General features: G+C 48.0%; 4 protein-coding genes across 6 annotated transcripts; 2 read left to right on the top strand and 2 right to left on the bottom strand.

The window, feature by feature from the left end:
* Positions 1-5,988: 5,988 nt before the first annotated feature.
* On the top strand, positions 5,989-8,871 carry Cfp1 (CXXC finger protein 1). Of its 2 annotated transcripts, none has more exons than XM_033383589.1 (4): positions 5,989-6,330; positions 6,372-6,517; positions 6,582-7,221; positions 7,304-8,871. In XM_033383589.1, exons 1-4 carry the CDS (start codon positions 6,301-6,303, stop codon positions 8,348-8,350), a joined length of 1,863 nt encoding a protein of 620 aa, XP_033239480.1. In that variant the 5' UTR covers positions 5,989-6,300; the 3' UTR covers positions 8,351-8,871. The 2 variants fall into 2 exon arrangements, with proteins under 2 accessions (XP_033239480.1, XP_001355670.3); XM_001355634.4 differs by having other exon boundaries at positions 5,991-6,330; positions 6,384-6,517.
* Positions 8,872-9,290: 419 nt separating this feature from the next.
* On the top strand, positions 9,291-15,637 carry Erk7 (Extracellularly regulated kinase 7). 2 transcript variants are annotated; one of them, XM_001355635.4, is made up of 8 exons: positions 9,291-9,821; positions 11,266-11,482; positions 11,537-11,727; positions 11,790-11,996; positions 12,049-12,222; positions 12,284-12,380; positions 12,473-12,933; positions 13,865-15,637. In XM_001355635.4, the coding sequence occupies exons 2-8, from the start codon at positions 11,408-11,410 to the stop codon at positions 15,549-15,551; spliced, it is 2,892 nt and encodes a 963-aa protein (XP_001355671.3). In that variant the 5' UTR covers positions 9,291-9,821; positions 11,266-11,407; the 3' UTR covers positions 15,552-15,637. The 2 variants fall into 2 exon arrangements, with proteins under 2 accessions (XP_001355671.3, XP_033239479.1); XM_033383588.1 differs by lacking the exons at positions 9,291-9,821; positions 11,266-11,482; positions 11,537-11,727 and having other exon boundaries at positions 11,866-11,992.
* A 586-nt stretch (positions 15,638-16,223) lies between these two features.
* Positions 16,224-18,908, bottom strand: ric8a (ric8 guanine nucleotide exchange factor A). The gene is made up of 2 exons (XM_001355636.4): positions 18,698-18,908; positions 16,224-18,618 (listed from the first exon to the last, which is right to left on the bottom strand). The coding sequence occupies exons 1-2, from the start codon at positions 18,776-18,778 to the stop codon at positions 16,999-17,001; spliced, it is 1,701 nt and encodes a 566-aa protein (XP_001355672.2). The 5' UTR covers positions 18,779-18,908; the 3' UTR covers positions 16,224-16,998.
* A 181-nt stretch (positions 18,909-19,089) lies between these two features.
* Positions 19,090-24,264, bottom strand: LOC4815679 (kelch-like protein 5). Its single transcript, XM_001355637.4, has 6 exons — positions 23,445-24,264; positions 21,383-22,426; positions 21,111-21,318; positions 20,910-21,032; positions 20,608-20,844; positions 19,090-19,343 (listed from the first exon to the last, which is right to left on the bottom strand). Exons 1-6 carry the CDS (start codon positions 23,702-23,704, stop codon positions 19,254-19,256), a joined length of 1,962 nt encoding a protein of 653 aa, XP_001355673.2. The 5' UTR covers positions 23,705-24,264; the 3' UTR covers positions 19,090-19,253.
* Between the last annotated feature and the right edge of the window lie 255 nt (positions 24,265-24,519).

The following is a 24,519-nucleotide window of genomic DNA, read 5'->3' as shown; positions in this document are numbered from 1 at the left end:
ATTCAATGATGTAACCATCATGATTTTTTGCGAAAATCGTGAAAAAATTGATGTCCGTTTTTCTGATGCCAGTCGATTGGCAGGACTCTCCCGATCACGAAAAGACATGCCACGCCACGATCGGCCGCTGTTTAGCCGAGATATGGCGTACAGGGAAAACCAGTATTTCAAAGATATGCAAATCAAAATCTTCGGAAGGCTATATCTCAGACAAATAGGGCCAGATCGGTGAAGGACCAACTGTCCCAGGATCGCGAGGGTCTAAACTGTCGAACGGCATCGAAATCTCGACTTCGAAAATGAGGCCGATTTTTGGCAAATTCAATGATGTAACCATCATGATTTTTTGCGAAAATCGTGAAAAAATTGATGTCCCTTTTTCTGATGCCAGTCGATTGGCAGGACTCTCCCGATCACGAAAAGACATGCCACGCCACGATCGGCCGCTGTTTAGCCGAGATATGGCGTACAGGGAAAACCAGTATTTCAAAGATATGCAAATCAAAATCTTCGGAAGGCTATATCTCAGACAAATAGGGCCAGATCGGTGAAGGACCAGCACTCCCAGGATCGCGAGGGTCCAGACTGTCGAACGGCATCGAAATCTCGACTTCGAAAATGAGGCCGATTTTTGGCAAATTCAATGATGTAACCATCATGATTTTTTGCGAAAATCGTGAAAAAATTGATGTCCCTTTTTCTGATGCCAGTCGATTGGCAGGACTCTCCCGATCACGAAAAGACATGCCACGCCACGATCGGCCGCTGTTTAGCCGAGATATGGCGTACAGGGAAAACCAGTATTTCAAAGATATGCAAATCAAAATCTTCGGAAGGCTATATCTCAGACAAATAGGGCCAGATCGGTGAAGGACCAACTGTCCCAGGATCGCGAGGGTCTAAACTGTCGAACGGCATCGAAATCTCGACTTCGAAAATGAGGCCGATTTTTGGCAAATTCAATGATGTAACCATCATGATTTTTTGCGAAAATCGTGAAAAAATTGATGTCCCTTTTTCTGATGCCAGTCGATTGGCAGGACTCTCCCGATCACGAAAAGACATGCCACGCCACGATCGGCCGCTGTTTAGCCGAGATATGGCGTACAGGGAAAACCAGTATTTCAAAGATATGCAAATCAAAATCTTCGGAAGGCTATATCTCAGACAAATAGGGCCAGATCGGTGAAGGACCAGCACTCCCAGGATCGCGAGGGTCCAGACTGTCGAACGGCATCGAAATCTCGACTTCGAAAATGAGGCCGATTTTTGGCAAATTCAATGATGTAACCATCATGATTTTTTGCGAAAATCGTGAAAAAATTGATGTCCCTTTTTCTGATGCCAGTCGATTGGCAGGACTCTCCCGATCACGAAAAGACATGCCACGCCACGATCGGCCGCTGTTTAGCCGAGATATGGCGTACAGGGAAAACCAGTATTTCAAAGATATGCAAATCAAAATCTTCGGAAGGCTATATCTCAGACAAATAGGGCCAGATCGGTGAAGGACCAGCACTCCCAGGATCGCGAGGGTCCAGACTGTCGAACGGCATCGAAATCTCGACTTCGAAAATGAGGCCGATTTTTGGCAAATTCAATGATGTAACCATCATGATTTTTTGCGAAAATCGTGAAAAAATTGATGTCCCTTTTTCTGATGCCAGTCGATTGGCAGGACTCTCCCGATCACGAAAAGACATGCCACGCCACGATCGGCCGCTGTTTAGCCGAGATATGGCGTACAGGGAAAACCAGTATTTCAAAGATATGCAAATCCAATTCTTCGGAAGGCTATTTCTCAGACAAATAGTTAAAGGAGCAGCTGAGGAAGGACATGCAAAGCGTTGCTTTGCTGGCTGGCTCTTGATGACGCGGTGGTAGTCGAACGCCACAGCCGAAGACCCTGGGATCCAGTTTTCTGTGTTCGATGTGCGACATGCTCACTGTATGAGATGACACATCTATGCACTGTATGGGTAGTAGTTAAACCACGGAAAATAATACTAATAATAGAATTAGTAATTACTCTTGTAGGTCCATTTTGTCCTTCATCTGTGCTCATCTTATTTCTTCTTCTTAAGCTATTATTTATTTAATTTAATTTATTTAACTTCTCCTTCCGCTTTAGCTAGTCGCGCCCTCCCGCGCACACCGTCATGCCCACCATCGCTCATCAGGGGCTTCTCCCTTCTGGTCTTCCGGTTCATATGAGCGAGGGTGCGCTCGTTGACGGCAGTCCACTCCAGGTGCCTGACCGAGTGACATCGCGAGCTCCCCACCGGCTCCAGAGCACGGGGCTACGATGCCCTCGGGACATGATTCCTGCCGCGCGAGGCTGTGGGCCTCGGCCTGGGTATAATAAATGCAGAATCGTATCGTGGCAGTACAGAAGCGCACACCTTGCAAGATCCGAACCTTAAAGGCCATCGTCATCCTTCCACCTGGCCATCGACCACAAGGACTTTGACTATGACAACCAAGGGAGAGGCTACGCGGGCTACTAGACTGTAGATAGATATCGTTGTTGTTAGGCTTAAGGATATACCCGTCCATTTATTTAAATAGTAGATACAAATGTTTAAACTTGTCCATTTATTTATACTAAGCTAAGTTTTGATGAATAAATCTTTTGAAAAACCATCCTTGCTGTGTCCTGTATGGGGGAGAACCAGAATGGTTCACAAATAGCGGGAAAAACAAAAAGCTTTGATAGGGGAAAAGGTCCTTGATCCTTGATAAGGACCTCATTAAATCAGGGACATTTTGTCGATCACAACTAGCTATCGCACGACCAGATCGGTCCACAAATAGCGAAGAAAAATATATATGTATAGTTGGGGTTGTTGGAGTCCTTACCGAAGGATCAAGGAAAAAAATAAGGGAGAAAACGAGATATACATTTCTGGAGAAAGTATCCTTGATCCTTGGTCCTTGATAAGGACTTCATCAAATCAGGGACATTTTTCCGAACACAGGAAGCCTTCGCACGCCCAGATCGGGCCACAAAGAACGGAGAAAACAAAACAGGCTTGTAATTTGTTATTTAAAAAAAAGTAGGTTCAAGAATCCACCGATAGGGGATGGGATACCAGGCGATCAGAAATCAGCAGAAGGTCGCTGAATTTTTTAAAAAATTTTCGAGCCCCCATAAGTATGCACCACTTTTTTGCATTTTCTAAAGTTGCTTGCTGCTGATTCTGTTCGCCTGGTATCCCATCCAGATTTTGGTCATTTCACGCGAGTTTTTTTTTTGTACGGTGGCGCCCCTATCGGTGATATCTTGAACTTCCTTTGTTTACAAGCCTGTTTTGTTTTCTCCGTTATTTGTGGCCCGATCTGGGCGTGCGAAGGCTTCCTGTGTTCGGAAAAATGTCCCTGATTTGATGAAGTCCTTATCAAGGACCAAGGATCAAGGATCAAGGATACTTTCTCCAGAAATGTATATCTCGTTTTCTCCCTTATTTTTTTTCCTTGATCCTTCGGTAAGGACTCCAACAACCCCAACTATACATATATATTTTTCTTCGCTATTTGTGGACCGATCTGGTCGTGCGATAGCTAGTTGTGATCGACAAAATGTCCCTGATTTAATGAGGTCCTTATCAAGGATCAAGGACCTTTTCCCCAATCAAAGTTTTTTTGTTTTTCCCCCTATTTGTGAACCATTCTGGTTCTCCCCCATACAGGACACAGCAAGGATGGTTTTTCAAAAGATTTATTCATCAAAACTTAGCTTAGTATAAATAAATGGACAAGTTTAAACATTTGTATCTACTATTTAAATAAATGGACGGGTATATCCTTAAGCCTAACAACAGCGATATCTATCTACAGTCTAGTAGCCCGCGTAGCCTCTCTCTTGGTTGTCATAGTCAAAGTCCTTGTGGTCGATGGCCAGGTGGAAGGATGACGATGGCCTTTAAGGTTCGGATCTTGCAAGGTGTGCGCTTCTGTACTGCCTGGATACGATTCTGCATTTATTCTACCCACGCCGAGGCCCACAGCCTCGCGCGGCAGGAATCATGTCCCGAGGGCATCGTAGCCCCGTGCTCTGGAGCCGGTGGGGAGCTCGCGATGTCACTCGGTCAGGCACCTGGAGTGGACTGCCGTCATCGAGCGCACCCTCGCTCACATGAACCGGAAGACCAGAAGGGAGAAGCCCCTGATGAGCGATGGTGGGCATGACGGTGTACGCGGGAGGGGGCGACCTGCTAAAACGGAAGGAGAAGTTAAATAAATAATAGCTTAAGAAGAAGAAATACTAAGATGAACACAGATGAAGGACAAAATGGACCTACAAGAGTAATTAATAATTCTATTATTAGTATTATTTTCCGTGGTTTGCATATCTTTGAAATACTGGTTTTCCCTGTACGCCATATCTCGGCTAAACAGCGGCCGATCAGGGCGTGGCATGTCTTTTCGTGATCGGGAGAGTCCTGCCAATCGACTGCCATCAGAAAAAGGGACATCAATTTTTTCACGATTTTCGCAAAAAATCATGATGGTTACATCATTGAATTTGCCAAAAATCGGCCTCATTTTCGAGGTCGAGATTTCGATGCCGTTCGACAGTTTAGACCCTCGCGATCCTGGGACAGTTGGTCCTTCACCGATCTGGCCCTATTTGTCTGAGATATAGCCTTCCGAAGATTTTGATTTGCATATCTTTGAAATACTGGTTTTCCCTGTACGCCATATCTCGGCTAAACAGCGGCCGATCGTGGCGTGGCATGTCTTTTCGTGATCGGGAGAGTCCTGCCAATCGACTGGCATCAGAAAAAGGGACATCAATTTTTTCACGATTTTCGCAAAAAATCATGATGGTTACATCATTGAATTTGCCAAAAATCGGCCTCATTTTCGAAGTCGAGATTTCGATGCCGTTCGACAGTCTGGACCCTCGCGATCCTGGGAGTGCTAGTCCTTCACCGATCTGGCCCTATTTGTCTGAGATATAGCCTTCCGAAGATTTGGATTTGCATATCTTTGAAATACTGGTTTTCCCTGTACGCCATATCTCGGCTAAACAGCGGCCGATCAGGGCGTGGCATGTCTTTTCGTGATCGGGAGAGTCCTGCCAATCGACTGCCATCAGAAAAAGGGACATCAATTTTTTCACGATTTTCGCAAAAAATCATGATGGTTACATCATTGAATTTGCCAAAAATCGGCCTCATTTTCGAAGTCGAGATTTCGATGCCATTCGACAGTTTAGACCCTCGCGATCCTGGGACAGTTGGTCCTTCACCGATCTGGCCCTATTTGTCTGAGATATAGCCTTCCGAAGAATTGGATTTGCATATCTTCGAGATACTGGTTTTCGCTGTACTCTATATCTCGGCTAAACAGCGGCCGATCAGGGCGTGGCATGTCTTTTCGTGATCGGGGGAGTCCTGCCAATCGACTGCCATCAGAAAAAGGGACATCAATTTTTTCACGATTTTCGCAAAAAATCATGATGGTTACATCATTGAATTTGCCAAAAATCGGCCTCATTTTCGAAGTCGAGATTTCGATGCCGTTCGACAGTTTAGACCCTCGCGATCCTGGGACAGTTGGTCCTTCACCGATCTGGCCCTATTTGTCTGAGATATAGCCTTCTGAAGATTTGGATTTGCATATCTTTGAAATACTGGTTCTCCCTGTACTCTTTATCTCGGCTGTGCGATAAAATAAACCTTAGAAAAAAGATTCCCTAATCGGATAAAATTATGTGGGCATGCTAAATGTTCTATATAGCTATTAATATTCGAAGAAATATAAAAATTGAGGAATATAGAAAAATATAACTTGAATTCGTCAGTGTATTTACGGTATATTTTTCTTTTTAATTAGACGGTATATTTTGGTATTTTTTCTGAGGGTCGTCACACTAATTTTCTTGCCACCATGTCTAGCTCACACTCCTTGCAAATGGTATGCCTTTCATAGTATTTTCTAGTACTCTCCAGTATATTTTAAGATGCGCTATGGACCACCCCCTTGTCGAATACACCAATGTAGAAACCGTGTAGAAATGCCACTTAGAGCCATGTCCCACGCCACATCGAAAACTTATTCCAGATCAGTATCGAATTCCTGATATCAAAAACGTCGGAAAAAAAGGCGTGTCAAAATGTGGTATAGTTAATATGTTGGGAAAGTTAGTTAATATGTAGGGAAAGTGTAGTAGGTGTGTAGTTGCCGTGTAAAGACATTAATTTAGTGGAAATGGTTCGGTTTCATTAGTATTTGTACGGTATATTTTTTTAAATTTGTGACGTATTTCGGTTTTGGTAAACAATCAAAATAATCATGTCTGAAAAAAAGAAGTACAAGAAAAGCGTAAGAATACTATAGTTAAAAAATAACCAATTAATATCCAGTCATTCCTGCAGAGGGAAGAGATCCGTAGGGAAATTGCCCGTGAATTCGATTTGCCTGAACGCAAATCCAAGATAGCAACAATTTTGAAGCAGGAGGACCAGGCGTACTGCATATGTCGCACTTCCGACTGTTCTAGGTTTATGATGTGGGTGACGTAAATTGATTGACTGCCAAAGATTTGGTAATCGAACAATCTTTGCAATCCACAGAGGCTGCGATGGATGTGAGGAATGGTACCATGGCGATTGCATTGGCATCACGGAGAAGGAGGCAAAACACATCAAGCAATACTTCTGTCGACGATGCAAGCAAGAAAATCCGGAGCTGCAGACAATATTCAGACTGGTGGCCACCGAGCGGGCAGCCGCCTCAAATGCCGCCTCCACCAGTGGCTCCAACATTCACGGATCGGGTCCGCCTGCATTGGCTCCCCTTCAACCTGCCGCCGCCCAGCCAAAGCGAAAGCATAGCAATGCCAAAGAGCCTAAGGCAGGAAAACGTTGCGGCACCTGTGAGGGATGTCGGCGTCCGAACTGCAATCAATGTAATGCATGTCGAATTCGCGTTGGCCACAAGCCGCGCTGCATCTATCGGACATGTGTCGCCCAGGCGGCCGTTGTGTCTGAACCTCAAGCTTCGGTTCCTTCAAGGAAACGAGAAAAGGCCACGGCCAAGGATCGCAAGATGAAGGTCGGGAATCGCGTGGCCAGTCCCGAAGTTTTTCTCAACCCCGAGTTGGAAGGAACGAGGCAGTGTCATGGCCCCGGCTGTTGCTGCCAGGCGCGACCGCAAAGCAAATACTGCAGCGAAAAGTGCGGCTTCAATCTTGCGACCAACCGCATATTCCAGGTAGCTATCATATCTTCACTCATTTCAAATTATAAATTAACATATTGATCAATATTTATCAATATTTCAATGGCAATTGCAGGTACTGCCGCAGCGTCTGCAGGAATGGAACCTAACGCCCTGCCGTGCAGCAGAGGATAACCGCACGCAGCTTGAGGCCATTAGAGATAAGCAATCGATGGTCCGCTTCGCTCTCGCCGAGCTCGAGAAGCGTTCGGACGAGCTCAACATGGTGGTGGAGCGGGCCAAGCACAGCATCATAGAAAGACAGACCGCGAACGATACTGGGGACGTCGAGGATGAGCAGAGCATGTATTGCATTACCTGTGGCCACGAAATCCACTCGCGCACCGCAATCAAGCATATGGAGAAGTGCTTCAACAAATACGAATCTCAGGCCAGTTTCGGCAGTATTTTCCAGACCCGCATGGAGGGCAACAACATGTTCTGCGACTTTTACAATCCGGCCAGCAAGACCTACTGCAAGCGACTGCGAGTCCTGTGCCCCGAGCACAGCAAGGATCCGAAAGTAAACGACACTGACGTCTGCGGCGCTCCCCTCGTCGCCAACGTCTTCGAGCCCACCGGACAGTTCTGTCGTGCTCCAAAGAAGAGTTGCTTCAAGCACTATGCCTGGGAGAAGATCCGGCGGGCCGAGATCGATCTGGAACGCGTCCGGCAGTGGCTGAAAATGGACGACCTGATGGAGCAGGAGCGTGGCTACCGACAGCAGCTCAGCTCTCGGGCCAATCTCCTTGGCCTCATGCTTCACTCCACCTACAACCACGAGGTAATCGACGAGCTGGTCCGTAAGCAGAACGAGCATCTGGCCGAGTTCGAGAAGATGCAGCGACGTCAAGCACATCAGCAGCTGCTGAAGGAGAAGCACCAGAAGCAGGTACATCAGCACCAAGAACAGCAACAGAAGCAGCAGCATCCGCAGCAAGAACAGCTACAGAAGCAGCAGGCACCACAATCCCAAAATCCTCAGCGACTAATACTGCTACAACAGCAGCGACAGCATCAACAGCAGCAACAGCAGCAACAGCTCCAGCTTCAGCACCAACAGCAATCACAAACGGAGCAAAGGCAAAGGCCCCCTACCATATACCAGCATGAAAGAAGCTAAAGATCGAAACTGTGTCCGGCTCCAGCCGACACTCCAACTCCAGCGCCTGCACGCCATCATTCCCTTCGCTGCAAACGTAAACTCTAGCTAAAATTTAATACTTTTTTAAACAAGGTTTTATAAACAAGGTTCTGTATCGGCGTCCCTCTGGGCAACCTATTGACATTTACTTTTACCGGCAAGCCGCCGTCGTTTCTCTGGAGACTTTCGTGGAAGAAGCAGATCACGAGCATAGTCACAGGTTGCTATGCGTCTGGACAAGGGCCCGCCCATGTTTGTTTTGTTATAGAAAACTAAGCATCAAATATGCATTTATTGATAGCAACGTGTCCCATAACAACCATAGGTCGGCACTCTTAAAAATATCATTCACTTGCTCATACTTCATACTAGAATATAAATGAATTTATAGTTATGTATTTACATATAGAAACATGATGGTATGTACATATATACAAACATACAAGGCCTAGTATTGGGGCTGTAATTATATGAATTATTATTCAGCGTTTTAAAATTAATTCAACTCCGGCTAAAGGATAACATAACTAAAAGTGTATTTAGCTAAGTAGATGTGATCCCAAATCTGTTGTTAAATCGGAACATATGTATGGGTAGTAAAAAATGGAAAATTCCTTTGAATCACCAACCAACCGAAGCGTGTTCGTACGCCATCCCATGGTGCATATGTGCGTGGCGGCTGGAGGGTGAATGATATGGCCAGCCAAGCTCCTGCCGGAGCGAGCTGCAGTATTGTAGTCAACGGAGGGGCTGGGGCGGGGTCCGGGCAACCAATGGAAACCATTGGAAGGGGAAGGGGAAAGTAATGGGACCGAATGTTATTGAAGCCGGGAGGTAGGAGGCCGTGCGAGTGGATACGATACGATACGATAAGTAGGCATGATATGCATTTGAAATTTTCGAAAAACAGTAGTCGTGGCGTTTGCTTGACGCTGAGCAAACATAACGTTCGAGAGCATATACAATTCGGAATTCATCTACTTTATACACAGTGGGATTTTACAACAAAAAAACACAAAATATTTCATTTTCTTTCTATAGTAAATTCAGTTCTTTTTGGTAAATTTGAGAACCCACGTGCTAGCCGAAGCCTGCAGGCCGCGTCGACTGTATCAGGTCGTCGGTCATTCATCAATCATCAATCATCCATCATCAAGGAAAAATATATTTTATATTCCACGACAACTCCGAGAAAGTAAGGATGCGTTTGGCCCACGATTGAAAGGTGCAAATTGAATTGTCCGCGCGCTGCCCCAAAGAAAAAGCTAACGGGGTAAAGATTGGACTCTTGGATCCGCCTATTGGATCCCCACCAGTTCGAAGACGCCGCCACCGCCTCAACGGATAGGGGTTCTGTGTTCTGTGTTCTGTGTTTGTTATCATTTTGTTCGTTATTGTTGCAGTCAGACATCAAACAGCACCACTTATATCGAGCAGGTTTTCCCATCAGGTAAGTACTTAGGATCTCATCTCATATCTGCCCTTTGTCACGTTTCTGCTGCTGGTCTCTGGTGTTTTCCACACATTTAAGAATCTATACAGATCATTCGCTTGGCATTTGGTTCTTGGAAATGCCAGGCACATTTCTATCTTACCTACTTACCTACCTTATCTACTCCCCCCACTTGAGTTGTATATTGTGGGATGCCCATACGCGAATTTGAGTACCTGCCTCTTTATTTGCTAAACAAATTCATTTTCCTCGTTATGGCTGTGACTGTGCGATGACTGTGGCTGTGCTTCTTTCAGTTGATGGCCTGCCATCATGAACCCATGAATTTCTTTTGATTGTTTTTGCGGCGTTTGTAGAGCAACATCCACACGAAAGGGAGGCTAACAGTGCGCCTCGCCTCACCCGAAGCGAATAGTTTCGAGGCAATGATACCCTTGCAGATCGATCGATCCTATAAACGATGATATATACATATGCTATGCAAACGATCTACGGAATTTGATCTGCATTTGAATAGGTTTGGTTTCGATAGATGGTTCTTACATTCATACAAGCAAAAAGAAGTAGAGAATCTTGTACCGATTCAAGAATATATATAATATATATGAGCAGATTGGAAGAGGGCCACATGAAGTTGTCGAAGGCACTTGAGCGTCCCATTGGATTGGAGGCATTGCCAGGACAATTCCGGCGGTCGCTTTCCCTGATCGATCCAACAATAATTCAGTTTCAATCAAATTGTTTCACGAAGATTAATTCGTTTTTCGTTTTTTATTTTCTTCTTGGTGCAATACCCTTCAGAGGAGACTATTATTTTGGGCAGATGTTTGCAACGATTGGCAGACACCTTATTTGTTTAGTTATTTATGCGGTTCATTATCGTTTTCTGATTCTATCCTTTATTTTTGTACATGCTCTATGTATGCCAAGATTGGATCAGTGTCGTGCATCCAAATAGGCTGTCAATAGAAGTTGGAATAACAGAAGAAGGTGCATATTCCTTTTGGTTGTTCCATGCAAACTCAAACCATGTTACTTTATCCGAAACGTACCATATATTGCCCCCGTATAGACTCCATATAGGACCGATCTCCAAGGGTGTCTAAAGCTTCGGCGCCCGTAGCGCTGGCCTACCTTTTCTTGTGATTTTTGGTTTTGTTTCCATCCATACATACAGTCATATGTATATATATATTTACATATGTACTTGTGCTACTTGAATCGAATGCCGTGTGCATATGAGAGACATAGACATCCAGGACAACACGCGAGCCTCCTTTTGGTCTAGGACAGATTCCATGGAGTTGGAGCCCAGAAACCACTTGGGAACTACTCAAAGTCACAGTCAGAGCAACAATTGAGACCAGCAGTTGACGGCAACAGCACTACAGTAGACTCGCGCTAAAGGGAACTAGAGTATTGACCAGATACCTTGCCACAGCACCAGTCCACCGCCTCAGGGGGTCTGGGCTCTCCAGCAGCCACACACAGCTACACACACACACACACACATCCAATCCGGCTGGAAGAAAACACTCGGGGAGAGCACACGCGGAAACGACGGAGTCCAGAGCGTGAGTCCGATGGCAAACAAATCCAAGTCGGAATCCAACTATGAGCTGGACAAGAACGTGACGGCAATTTTCGATGTGCGAAAGGTAAGGGCAACCATGCTCGTACATATCCATGCTCTAATAATACGAGCATTGCAGGCCTTGGGCAAGGGTGCCTATGGGATTGTGTGGAAGGCCATCGACAAGCGGCAAAGGGATACAGTGGCCCTGAAGAAGATCTACGATGCGTTTCGCGACACGACCGATGCCCAGCGCACGTATCGGGAGGTGATCTTCCTGCGGGCCTTTCGCCATCATCCGAACATCATCCGACTCCTGGGGATATACAGGTGCGTGAGCCATCGCCATCGCCATTGTCCTACTGGTATCACGCTGATTACTTGCACTTTAGGGCCACCAACAATATGGACTTCTATTTGGTGTTCGAGCACATGGAAAGCGATCTGCACATTGTCATCAAGAAGAGGGACATCCTCAAGGACATCCACAGGCAGTTCGTAATGTACCAGTTGGTCAATGCCATAAAGTACGTGCATTCGGGCAACGTCATCCATAGGGATCTGAAGCCCAGCAACATACTGATCGACAGCAAGTGCAGGTGAGACCCCCCCCTTGACTCGGCGGCTTTCCTAATCCTTTGCCATACACAGACTGAAGGTGGGGGACTTTGGACTGGCGCGCACGGTTTTGGTAAAGCCCAGCGAAAGAGGGACTGGCGACGCCACCGGCCTCCACGACGCCCCTACTGAGAATGAAGGCATGATGTCCGACTACGTGGCCACGCGCTGGTATCGTGCCCCCGAGATACTCGTGGGTTGTCGCAGGTGCGAAATACACTCGTGGAATCATGCAAATAGTTGCATCTTGTACCTTTCACCCCTGCAGGTATACTAAGGCCGTCGATATGTGGAGTCTGGGCTGCATCCTGGGCGAGATGATAACCGAACAGCCGATCTTCCAGGGCAGCAGCACCATCAATCAGGTGGGGGTCACCAGTCACCAGTGACCACAAACACACAAAACACACCCCAACCCACCATCACCTAACCACAACCGTTCTGCCATGCTCCACAGATGGAGAAAATATTGTCAGCCCTGCCGAATGTGACCCAGCGCGAGATAGACGATATTGGAAACAGATTCGGGACTTCGCTGCTCTGCCGGTCGATCCGACGCGACTACCAGCACTCCCTGAACGCCATGTGTCGCGGCTGCACCTCCAACGAGATTGGTTTCACCACCGCGCTGCTGATGCTCGATCCGAACGACCGGATCACGGCCAGCAAGGCCCTCAAGCATCCGTTTGTGAGCTCCTTTCGTTGCCCCTCGGCTGAGATGGAAATGCGACTGAATGTGCAGCCGCCGCTGCGCGACGATTACCGCTTCGCGCTGGACGACTATCGTAACAGTCTGTACGGAATGATCTCCAAGGAGTTGGGTGCCGGCCATCGGATTACCCAGTCCTGTAGGACCCCGACCACGGTGCCAAGGCATTCAGCTGCTCTACGGGAACTGCCCTTCGGGTGCCGAACCAGGTGAGTGTCACTCGATTGTCTTGAGTCCTTTGGGCTGGCGAGGGGTGTGTGGGTGAGTCTAAGGAGTCCAAGGAGTCCAAGGAGTGGCGGTAGTCTGGTGATGGGGTGCTGGAGCTTCTCTAGCTGCTCGTCCCCTTTTTCAGGTACCGTCGTCCCTAGCATAGGCGTTCCGCATCCACTACGAGTATCCTCGCACCACCAAAAGCCGCATCGAATGTGAAGCCACAGAAAACTGGCAAAAAGATCGAAACATCCGCTTCCGCTTCCACTGCCACTTCCACAACCATAGCTTCGGCAACAGCTCCACCACAACAGTCACAGCAGCAACAGAAGGAGCGTCTTCACCGATCCCGGCCCAGATATTCCAACACATTATCATCCGCGTCATCTCAACCCAGGGCAGAACCAATAGCCAAAAGCCAATAGCCAATAGCCAATAATCAATAGCACTTCTAAGCCAGTCCGGCCGTTAGGCACATCCGTTGATAAGTTTTAAAAGGAACGAGTAACTAGTACTACATACATACATATATCATATAGAACCGTAGAAAACAATAAAATAAAGAATTTTTAGGAAAAAAAATTATTTTCTAAGATCTGTGCAAGGAACTCAGAGAACTAGGGGCAAACAACATAGAGGAACGATCAGAGAAGTCAGATATATGTATGTATGCATCCCTAGGAAAAGATAATTTGGAGTAGTAAAAGTCTACTTTTATCTTAGCTTGGGGAATATTATGGTATATGTACATACATATATCACACTATTTAGATAGATACTGAAACACATAGTTGGGCTTCCGAGAGAGAGAGAGCGAGAGTCGGAAAACACTCCAAACCACCCCCATTTCACCACACACGAACCCCCTCCCCGGCACCACCCTCAGCCTGCAACTAACATAAAATCCAACCTGCTCCGTCCCTCCCCCAGTGCATTGAGCAGTATGCGAAAGCCATGTGCACTCGTGCCGAGCACCCCACGAAATAACCAGAATAGGATCTGTGCGGATCCCCAGCAGAAGTGTAGCAATGCGTGTTGCAAAGTGCAGCAGCTCAACTCGCACTCCCAATCGCGCCCCCATTCCCTAGGCCAGGCTCAAGCGCACACTCAGTCTATGGAGGAGCTGCCAAGGCGGCATTACCACAAGCACAGCTCTAATTTCGGGTTCAAGGGGCACCCCCACTCACCGCCGACCCCTCCGCAGAGGGTAGACGGAGAGCGAACCCAGCTCAAGGGCCATCGATCGCATGTGCCAGCCGCACAAAGGGAGTTGCGGGAGCACGAGCGTCCAGTGGTAGTAACGACACCGCGTGTGGTAGCCCAGCCAAAGGAAATGGAAAAGCTAAAGGAAAGGGTAATGGAAAGGGTAAAGGAAAGGGTAAGGATAAGGGAAAAGGAAAAGATCCAATTCCAAACACAGGCTCGAGCCTATGTAGAGACACAAGCCACAGGCAAGCAAAAGCCGAAAGTCCTCGAGCTGGGTACACATGACTGGGTCGAGAAGCTTGGTCCAACCACCTTGGCTGGTTCTCAGGATGCTAGAGAGCCCCAGGGCGAGGCCGGCCTCCTGAAGCCGCCCAAGGCAAGAATTTCCAAGCAGAAGCACAGAGAGCAGCCGAAGACAGTTCAAACCAGTGTCAAGCTCGAGCACGAGGCCATAGTCGTCCAGAAGGAACCGCAGGACATAGTGGACCATAACCAGAACCCGAAGCCGAACCCGAACACGGACCCGGACCCGGACCCCAACCCGAAACCGAACCTAAGCCATCGGAAAGTGAGGAAGCGGGAGAAGGAACTACTGCAGGCGCCACCGGACAGGCGCTCGGACAACACAAGGAACGAGAAGAGCCTTCTTCTCGAGGCATTGCTGCGGCGGAAACAGCGCGAAACAAATTCCCAGGACCCCGATATGGATGCCAAAGTGCAATCGAATTTGGATAAGCTCCAGGCCGACAGGAAAAAGATGGAGAAGAAGATCCTTAAGTATGCGGCGGAAACCGGACTGATGTTCATCAGCGAAAATTTGAAGAATAACGGCTCAGACCGCTCCAAAACGGTATATTCTTCAGACTCCGAGACCTATTTTACACCAAAATCTCGTAAGACGTTGGTAAAGAAGACACTGATTAAGAAATATAAACCCAACCGGGACGTAAAACACCACGGAAATAACATTACGGAGCTCCACGAATCCACCTCGTCCTACAAGTTCAAGAAGCAGCAGCACGATGTCTTCGATGCATCGGAAAAAGGCGAGCAGCAGGTGGGCGATGCCAAACATTTTTTGGAGGCAAAGTACTGCCTAACCCATGAGCTCCCTCGCCACGAGATGGAAAAACATAGATACGATTCCATAATCCCTTCAGGAGTTCGCCAATCGCCAGACGATTCATTCAACACTAGACCTACACCTGGCAAATATCACACAATCCTGAAGCCCATGTATTTGGATTTGTTTTCGACTCTGGCATCGGCACCGGCTCCGGCACAGACCCTGCCCTCGAGCCACACAGTGAAGGAGCCCCGTCGCAGGAAGCATATTTCTGGAGATAACTTCCAGCCCCTGCATCAGCGACACATCAGCGAGATCCAGGCGGCTCGCATCAATAACGACTAGATGATTTCATTACGATTTTTATGTTTTTCGTTATATATATTTTCTATTTATAAATGCAAATTTTTCGATCGACGACAGTAATTTAACAAAATTCTCTTGTTGCTTGTGTGAGACTTTCACCGATTGCAAGAGTTTCTTTCTTTGCCTGCCCCTGCCCCTGGCGCTGGCGCTGCCCCTGGCCGTATACATACACATATTTATTTATTGATGTCTTCTATCGCTATTGCAAATTGAACACAATAAAGCTCTATATAGGATGTGGTTTTAATAGTTCAAAGAGACTGCACGTCTCCGACACGTGACTGCCAGATACTCGTAGTTTCGATTATGGTCTCCGTTCTGGAATCTTTTCGTAATGCCTTGCGCGAATATATAAATTTCAAAGCTGTGAACATTATTGTGAAAGGTTTAGGTTGAATAAATCTGATCATCTGAAGCATATGCGTCCGGGGAGAAATAGACAGGACAGGAGACTAGATAAATTCGAAATGGTTATGTATGGTATGGTTGTGTGGCTATCCCTGGGACCAGTGTGCTTGAGGAAGCATTTCGGCTAATTTCAAAGGGTAACAAAGAACTTATAGCAGAAGAAAAAGTTCAAGAAACATGACTTGACAACATCCGGAAGAGCCTTAACGACAATAAAGAACAATATAGTAGATCGGTACCGAGTCTGGATTTGCTCCTTCAAGTTTACCTCACTCGCGTCTATCATGGATAGACTTCATTAGTCATTATTTTAGTCAGTTTAAGCTAGTGTTATAGTTACGTACACAAAACATGTATAGTATATGTATAGTATAAGAGCTGGTGCGAAATAGATCTGATGCAGCATAGTAAACATAAGTTCTGGATCTTCGAAATTGTACTCGAATGTGTTCAATGTAAATTCAAAGCCAAATGCAGGCTGCAGTTTCGTAGGAGGTCGGCCAGCTGGGAGGATCGGATCGGATCGTATCGGATCGAATCCGCGTAATCCGCGGCCTATTTCACACGAACTGTATGTACTTAGATCGTAAATGTATAATTAGAGTTTTTATAAATACATGCACTTAACTATTACAAAGATTAGTCAAATTTGTCTATTGATCGATTTGTGGATCAGTTGTGTATATATAAAAGATTGCCGTTTTGGTATTTGTTTTTGTTTCTGTTTGTTGATCTGCCACTACCCTGCGAGGCCCCATCTGCCCCAACCCCGTCCCCCGCCCCGGCGCCAAGCTGGAAGACCCCAACGATTGTTATGCATTTTGTTTTCGATTCGAAGCGAACGATGGAAGTGCTGTGAAATGAGCCCCACGTCTCTGCTTGGGACCTATTCCACGCAAAGGTATCGATAATATAATCGAGCTTAGCAGTTATCTACCGAATGCAGGCAGGTGCAGTTAAATCGATTTCAATTTGGGCTATGACATCATCGATATCATTATGCAGGCTATGCTACTGCTTAGGTTTTGCGCTTCTGCTCAAGCTGCTGCTGCGGCAGTTCCTCCTGGAGCTGCAGAATGTGCTCCAGCGGCTGCGGCTTACCATCCTTGTCGATGAGTGCGGGCTTGACTATACCCCCCTGGCGGAGCTGCTCGATGAGATTGACCAGCTGAAGCGCCTCACTCTCCTTCTGCTCCTCGGTCATGTCGTCCAGCGGGTTATGCTTGGATTTGGGTTCCACGCAGCCGAGAACAGGATTAATACCCTGCTGGTGCTTCTTGTACTCCTCGGTGTCGCTGTCCTCGCTGTCCGATGAATAGTCGGCGCCCTCCACGCGGCGGCAGTCGAGTATGCCACGTTTGGCAAACAGGCCGGCCGCATTGCCATATCCCGTGTACTTGATCATCCGGCCTACGTCCTCTTTGCAGAGGACAAAGAGCAGCTCAGCGGCGAGGTCGCGCAAGATCATTGCGGGCAGCGTAAGGAAGCGACAAAGGTGATTGCGCAGCTCCTGGCCAATCTCCGGACGCTGGCTAACATCACGCAGTGGCGGTAAGATCTCCTGCCTCAGATAGTGACGCATAACGCAATCGCTGCGGGAGCACTTCACCAGAACGGTTAGCACCGGAGAGAGCAGCTCATGGGAGCTGGCCTCGGCCTCTTGCTGGGCCAAGGCCTGCCGCAGATAGTTAAGGAGTACGGTCAAACAGCGCACATTGCGTTTCTCGAAGCAAAGAGCACAACATTTGGCCGGCTTTGCCTTTGCCACACCCTCCACCGCCTTCTTGGGCTGCTCCTCGGCATTGCTGCACTTGAGGGTAAGTTCGATGAGGCAGCTGCTGGAGATGTTGGTAAGCAGATTGATAGCATGCGTGACCACCGAGCGCTCCTTGTCGGTGGCCATCTTTCCGAAACGGAGCAGAAGCTCCCTGAGCACTCCGGTCAGATGCAAGCTCTGGATCTCGTACTCGTTGGGACTCTTATCCGGTGCACTGGTCACATTGAACATCACTTTAAGCAGCTCGCAGATGATGTTGAGCTGCTCCTCGCTGCAGCTGGGCTCGGCCAGCTTGTCATCCAGCCACTTGGTCATGTAGGTGAGGCCGTTGAGATCGATTTGGAGACGGGTGCGAGCCGCTGGCTCCAGAGCTGTGAGCAGAAACAGTAGCTTCATGTCGTAGTACTCGAGAGCACAGGGATGACGCATCGAGGAAGCCACCCGCTTTAGGATGGCGTCCAGGCAGTGTTGGCGCAGGCACTGCCGACGGCAGTCCGCGCTCTGGTAGACCAAATTGCACAAGCATTTTAGGGCTTCGGCTATAATGTCCGACTGGGCCAAGCTGGGCTGCTCCTGTAGCTGCAGCTGACCTTCCTCCTGCTGCTTGAGCTCGTCGGGGGTGGCTGGCAGCTTGAGGGAGCTGGCCTCGACGCGGGCCAGCTTAAGCAGCTGGCTGACCTCATGCTCGATGTAGTTGGTTTGCAGACTGAACTCGTCGCGGGTCAATATCCTTACCGTATTGAGGCACTGGGTGTGCAGGTGTCCTAGCTGCGCGTCGTCCAAGATCCCGAAGATGGCCAGCCAAAGCTCGTGCCATTGGTTGTCCGAGTGGAAGCTGTCAAAGACCAGAAGATCCGCGTGCTGCAAAGTAGTTTGTTGCATTGGACCATGGATCGAACGGATGAGATGAGCACGGGCCACCATATTGTAAGTATCCTACCTTTTTGTTGAATTCATTTAGTATGTCTGGGATGTGCTCAGCTTCCCTGCCTTCTAGTCGTTTCAGGTGCTCCGCGTCCATGCTACCGACTCCGCTTTGTGCGTTTTTAATTAACGCTAATTGGATTTTAAGCAAATTTCAATTCTATGACAAATGAGAGAGAGAGAGAGAGTATGGAAAACAGAGAGGAATATGGCCGGGAGAGAGCGCAGAGTTGCCAGCCCAACTTATCGATATGGTCAGAAGTGGTGCGCAACGGAATATCGATATAAAGTGCGGGCTATCGATAGCTTGTAATAAGCGGTTGAGTTCGATTCGGCTCTCTCGATTCGGTTTTAAACAGGCAGCTAATCAAATAAATAAGATTTACGATTTATTACAAAAAATACATATTCAGTTTATACATTTATGCATAGTGTATGCTTTGTGTAAAAATATATATGTGTAAATATAAAATAATACGTAATATTTGAATTTATCTTCCTTGCTTTTTTCTGTTTTCGTAGCATTGCTTTGCTTAAATGTTTATAGTTTTTCAGTTTCAGCTTTCTTTGCTTTACATATTACAGTAGTCGACAAACTCGACGGATCTAGGACGCCTATAGCAGATTGGATCCAATCTCACTGGCTTCCACTTCTTCTTTTTCTACAAAATACACGCACGTTTAATGCAGTCGAGAAACGAGGAAAACGTTCGGTAATGGGAAAAGAAAGAAATAAAAACATAATAAAAAATTAGAAATAAATGCTTGCTTATAGACACATATATGTAGGTAGTACATTGCTAATCGATGCCAATGAAGATGCAGTATGTAACTAAAATCATTCAAAACTAGTTACAAAATGCCATTACATACATACATACATATGGTACTTACTAACTAGAACTAATTTTTGTCTTTTCTTACTATTTTTCTTCATTTGTATAAACACAAAAGCGTACACTTCACATGCGAATGAGCCGTTAATTGGATTCGGATTTGGAATGTTCGGAATTTTGGCTTGGGACAGTCTTCTTTAGCATTAATACACTGAATCACTGGAGCAGTATGGAATGGAATGGATGGTATGCTGGGTGGAATGGAGTCGAGTAGACGGTGTGCGTGTGTACGTGGGAGTGTGGGATGGGATGGGATGGGATGGATGTGTCTGTGTCTGTCACCTCGAATTGAGTGAGAGCGAGCAGGGGTAGGGGAGCGACTACCGTGAAGCATTCGACAAAATAAATGAGATGCGAATGTAACTACGATAGGTAGAAAGAATATTTAAATGGCGTGGATTAAATACAACTAGGAATGCGTTTGCGTTAGCGTTTGCGTTCATGAAGCCTCGCCGCATGCATATCTTATAATTTATGAGATTTTTGTTGGATTTCGTTGGTATGCTTAACCGCGAGGAAAGTAGCCCGTGGGTAGGAAGGCCCGTGGATGGCTTGGATGCGAGAAGTAGGAACTGGGAGCGGGGGGTGGAGACGCGAAAATGCCATGCCAGAGGGTGCCAGGTTATCAATGCCGGAACACAGAGGGCGAGAGGCAACGCGAGCGTAAGCAGAGCCGGGTCGGGTCCGTTCGGGCTGCAGTTCTTGCATGGTTACAAAAGTATTCATTTGCTTCCCAGAAGCAAAAGCTATCTTCGGGAGCTAAAGCTTCACGTACCCTTGCAGCTCTCTACGATACAGTCGTTGTTTTTATGGAACATGGCACCATATGGCAGTTTCAATGGAAGCAGACAAAAGGACACACTAGGCCACAGCTAGTGGGCTTTCTATACTGCAAGGATATGATCAGGATAGCATTCACAACAACGGCAGCGCAACAGCCACGAGCAGCTCAGAACGACAACGATAACGAGAACGTGAACAACAACTACAGTAGAAACAAATGTGGAATTGGAATTGGGTTAAACTAAACTGTAGCACTGGGGGGCGGCTGCTGGGCCGCCGGCGGTATGACATTGGGTATGGCCACGACACAGGCACCGGCCCGGGCAAACGACATGGGGGCCAGCTCGTTCCAACCATTGCGAACCGGGTCGTATTCCTCAACGCTCTTCAGCGCAGTATTGCCATCGTAGCCGCCAACGACAATCAGTCGATCACCAAGCAGAGCACAGCCAATTGCGTCCCTTCCCAAAGCCAGCGAGCAAATCTAAGAACGGGAGATATACTCGTATACTTGTATGCGGAGAGCACTTTTATGTGGGAAAGACTTACCAGTGTCCAGGTATCGGTAGCTGGATCATAGCGTTCCACGGTTTCAGTGCGACAGACCATGGGGTTGCTTGCGGGGCAATCGTGCCCGCCCAATGCATAAAGGAAACCATTTGCCACCGTCACCTGAAAGAAATACGTACAAATCAGATCAAAATATGTGCATATGGATTCCGTAGTCCGTGCCCTTCCGAGACGACTTACACCCACACCACCACGACGCCGATTCATGGGCGCCAGCAGGCTCCATTTGTTCGTGTGCGGATCGTAGCATTCTATGGAGCGATGGCAGACGGAACCATCACGCCCGCCCACCGCATAAAGGCGGCCACTTAGCACCGCCACACCGGCGGTGGAACGCATCGAGGACATGGGCGATACATAGCTCCAGGTACGAGCTATGGGATCCCACCTAGACCAGGGAAAAAAAGGGGAAAATAAACGGGGATTTCCAATGATTGGGAGCCCTGACTTACCGCTCAACGGTGTTTAGGTAGCTCCAGCCATCATGACCGCCGACAGCATAGAGCGGACCCTCGAGTACAGCCACACCGAGACCGTGGCGTGGAGTGGCCATGGGATTCAACGGGACCCAGGACATAGTATTCAGGTCGAGACTCTCCACAGTGTTGAGTGTCTTCAGGCCATCACGTCCGCCTACCAAGATAAGCTTGTCCTCCATGACAGCGGCCCCGAACTGTAGACGACGTCCAGTCATGTGCTTAAATGGTGTCCACTTGTCCAGGCGAGGGCAGTAGCTCTCGATACTGATCGCTCCCTTGTGGGCATCCATGCCGCCGACAGCTAGGAGTCGGCCAACGGTTGACTTTCGGGGAGTAGTGCGCTCGGTGGCGATGCGGGAGCGACGCTCGGGCATTAGGTGCCACTTGAAGGCTTCCATGACCAGCTGCTGGCACTCGTTGGCATTGCAAACGTTCTCCACGTGGTCCATGATAAAGGACGGCTGCAGTAGCGGCAGCCGGACGAGGGCCAGCAGCTCGGGAATGTGCTGCTCCCGGCTGGGGGAGTCGTGCCGCACCCAGGACATAAGGCTGTGAAAGACGTCCTGCTCGGAGGGCACATTGAGATCATCGCTGCAGAGCAGCTTGCCCAGCTGGTCGGCGTTCAGTTGGAAGAACTCCTGGTTCTGGCACACCTGCATGAAGTACTGGCACGTGTAGGACTGGGCCAGGCGCAGCAACGTCGTACAGCTCTGCTGCTCGGCGAAGAAAGCGAATCCCAGACAGTTGGACGGGTGCAGCTGCCTGGCCAGAAAGTTGCAGCACGCAGTCACTACCGCGGTGAGCTGCAGCAGGCAGGCCGTCGCCAGGAGCGTCTCTACGGTGTCTTCGCGCAGTTCGATGAATCCCGTGTAGCAGTATTGCACCAGAAGATGCAGGGCGTCGCCTGGCACCTCGCCGAGCGTCACCTCCTGCTCCTGGGTCTCGCGAAGTGAGCCCGTGAACATCGCCGAGAAGTAGGCACTGGAAGCCGATAGCACCAGTCGATGGGCGGGCACTCTGAACAACGAACCAAAAGCCAAAAATAATAAAGTGTTTAATTGTTAAAGTATCCGTCCCTCGTGCTATTTATTGATATATAATGGGGGAAGTACGGGAATCGGTTTCGAAGAAAGCTATCTATATCTAATATATTTGAGCTCTGTCTCCAAATCATCATTCGGATTCGGATTAGGACTCGGATCATTCCCAAACATAAAAGTTCAATATGAGTATAAGAATATCATACATTGTGTGTATGCACTGTCTGCATCCGAGTACCACGGTGCCGGGGAGGAGGGTTTCCATTAAAAAAAACCGGTTGAATGCACAAAGCATCAAAGGAAGCATCAAACAGAGCTGAAAATGTACTCGTGTGTGCATAGATCTGCCTTTTTCTGCATAGATCGCACCATAAATCTTGATTGGAAATCGGGAAATCTACACATATGTATCTTTCCATATCACTATCTTCGCCGCATTACCATTGTTCCCCTCTCCGACGAACATGAATACGAAACGAAACAGACTGCGGAACTGCATTCGCGTCTCTCTCTCTCCCTCTCTCTGTCTGTCTGTCTCTGTCCCTCGCTCGATCACTTGTCGGCCCGTTTGCTCAACTCTCAGCCGCTCAGTTGACTAGCCTCTGCTGCAGCTGGGACCCAGCTCCTCCAGCTCCTCCTCAGCTCTCGTGCAGCAGACGCAATTAGTGCGACGCGTTCGATGTGTGTGTATGAGTGTTTACTGTTGGAATCGCGTTGGGGACAGCGACAGACAGCGCAGAAAACAGACAAAGAACCCAAGTGAACTGAGCCAAAGTGAAGGTCAGTTGCGGGAGAGGAAGCGCCTGGGGAATGGCAGCAAGTGAGAGAGCGAGATAGAGAAAGAAGCATACGCTGGAGAATCGCTAATGAATCGCACAACGGGGATGTGGCTGTGGTTGTGGCTGTGGCTGTGGAGAGGCAAAGGCAAAGGCAAGGCAATTGGAAGGGGCCCAACTTTCCAATTTGAATTCCTTTGTCTTTCGTTTTCGACTCACCGCTTCCCATCGATCCCAGCGATTAGGGTTACATCGCACAGCTGCTGGCTTTCCACGTACAGCTGCATCCGCTTAAGGACGTTGTCGGCGTGATCCCGACAGCGGAAGAACTCGTCCTGGCTGCCAGCGGAGTTCAAACTGCCCAGGCTGTAGTCTCGGGAGAGAGACTCCAGTGTGCTGTCCACCAGCATAGATATGTGTCCCGATGTGGAGGCAGTGGAGTCCCGGCTGGGACTCTCCTTTTGATTAACTGCTGACATGATGCTGGATGCCTGAATTTGGTTTTCCTTTCCTTCTTCGATAGTGTTCCAGAGGTCTGCCCCTGCGTCAAATGCAGTTGCAGTTGCAGTTACCGTTACCGTTGCTGCTGCTGCGGAACGTCTGCATTGGAGCTCTGTCTTGAACCTACTGTCGCGTCGCTTGTTGTTGTTATGGAGCGTGGTCGGTCGGCTTGTTGCTCCAACTATAATTTGCGTCGCGTTGCGTTGCAACAAAGAACTCTTGTCTCAATTTTCCTGTGCTTGTGCTGGTGCTGCTGCCGCTCTCTTCCTCTCCCTTTCCCTCACCCACATCGCTTATGTGCTGTGCTGACTGCGTCTCTGCTTGGTGTCTGCCGCCTCTCTTTCATTGACAATTGCAATTAGTCAGGAGGGTACGTACTGGCCAAAACTGCGTGCTCGATCTGCAACTGCGTCTGTGAAATGCTTATCAACAAACGTACTTGTATCTGTTTATATACAACCCGAGCAACACAGCTGTTTCTGCTACTTTATTTATTTTTCCCGACTAGAGATGGACAATGCGATACCTTTGATATCGGTAACCGTCGTTGTTGAGAAAAATCGGTTGGAATTTAAAAGCGCTGCCAGCCAACAAAATTTGGCAGTGCAATTCATTTTTAAAGATTAAAGCAATGATCTAACACGAACCATCAGTACGCCACTATTCTCACTGGTAGTTTTACTAAGAATTTTGATCGGGCATCGGCCAAATCGGAAAATTTGATGAGGAATTGAATGGTTATCCCCTGCTCAGGCAAGAAGTCCACGAGAGCATAGGATGTGCTGTGTATTCG

The sequence above is a fragment of the Drosophila pseudoobscura genome, chromosome X (assembly GCF_009870125.1).
Source record: "Drosophila pseudoobscura strain MV-25-SWS-2005 chromosome X, UCI_Dpse_MV25, whole genome shotgun sequence".
Lineage (NCBI taxonomy): Eukaryota > Metazoa > Arthropoda > Insecta > Diptera > Drosophilidae > Drosophila > Drosophila pseudoobscura.
This window is presented reverse-complemented; position numbering and strand designations above follow the sequence as displayed.

Bases quoted from the DNA above. Each gene is read 5' to 3' on its own strand.
- LOC4815679 (XM_001355637.4), bottom strand. From the start codon at position 23,704: ATGTCAGCAGTTAATCAAAAGGAGAGTCCCAGCCGGGACTCCACTGCC. The intron at 21,319-21,382 runs GTAAGTCAGGGC...TCCCTGGTCTAG, and splicing joins TACCTAAACACCGTTGAGCG to GTGGGATCCCATAGCTCGTA. The intron at 19,344-20,607 runs GTTTAGTTTAAC...TGTATTTTGTAG, and splicing joins AGCCGCCCCCCAGTGCTACA to AAAAAGAAGAAGTGGAAGCC.
- ric8a (XM_001355636.4), bottom strand. From the start codon at position 18,778: ATGGACGCGGAGCACCTGAAACGACTAGAAGGCAGGGAAGCTGAGCAC. The intron at 18,619-18,697 runs GTAGGATACTTA...ACTACTTTGCAG, and splicing joins TAAATGAATTCAACAAAAAG to CACGCGGATCTTCTGGTCTT.
- Cfp1 (XM_033383589.1), top strand. From the start codon at position 6,301: ATGTCTGAAAAAAAGAAGTACAAGAAAAGC. The intron at 6,518-6,581 runs GTGGGTGACGTA...TGCAATCCACAG, and splicing joins GACTGTTCTAGGTTTATGAT to AGGCTGCGATGGATGTGAGG. The intron at 7,222-7,303 runs GTAGCTATCATA...TGGCAATTGCAG, and splicing joins CGACCAACCGCATATTCCAG to GTACTGCCGCAGCGTCTGCA.
- Erk7 (XM_001355635.4), top strand. From the start codon at position 11,408: ATGGCAAACAAATCCAAGTCGGAATCCAACTATGAGCTGGACAAGAAC. The intron at 11,997-12,048 runs GTGAGACCCCCC...TGCCATACACAG, and splicing joins CTGATCGACAGCAAGTGCAG to ACTGAAGGTGGGGGACTTTG. The intron at 12,934-13,864 runs GTGAGTGTCACT...TCCCTCCCCCAG, and splicing joins CCCTTCGGGTGCCGAACCAG to TGCATTGAGCAGTATGCGAA.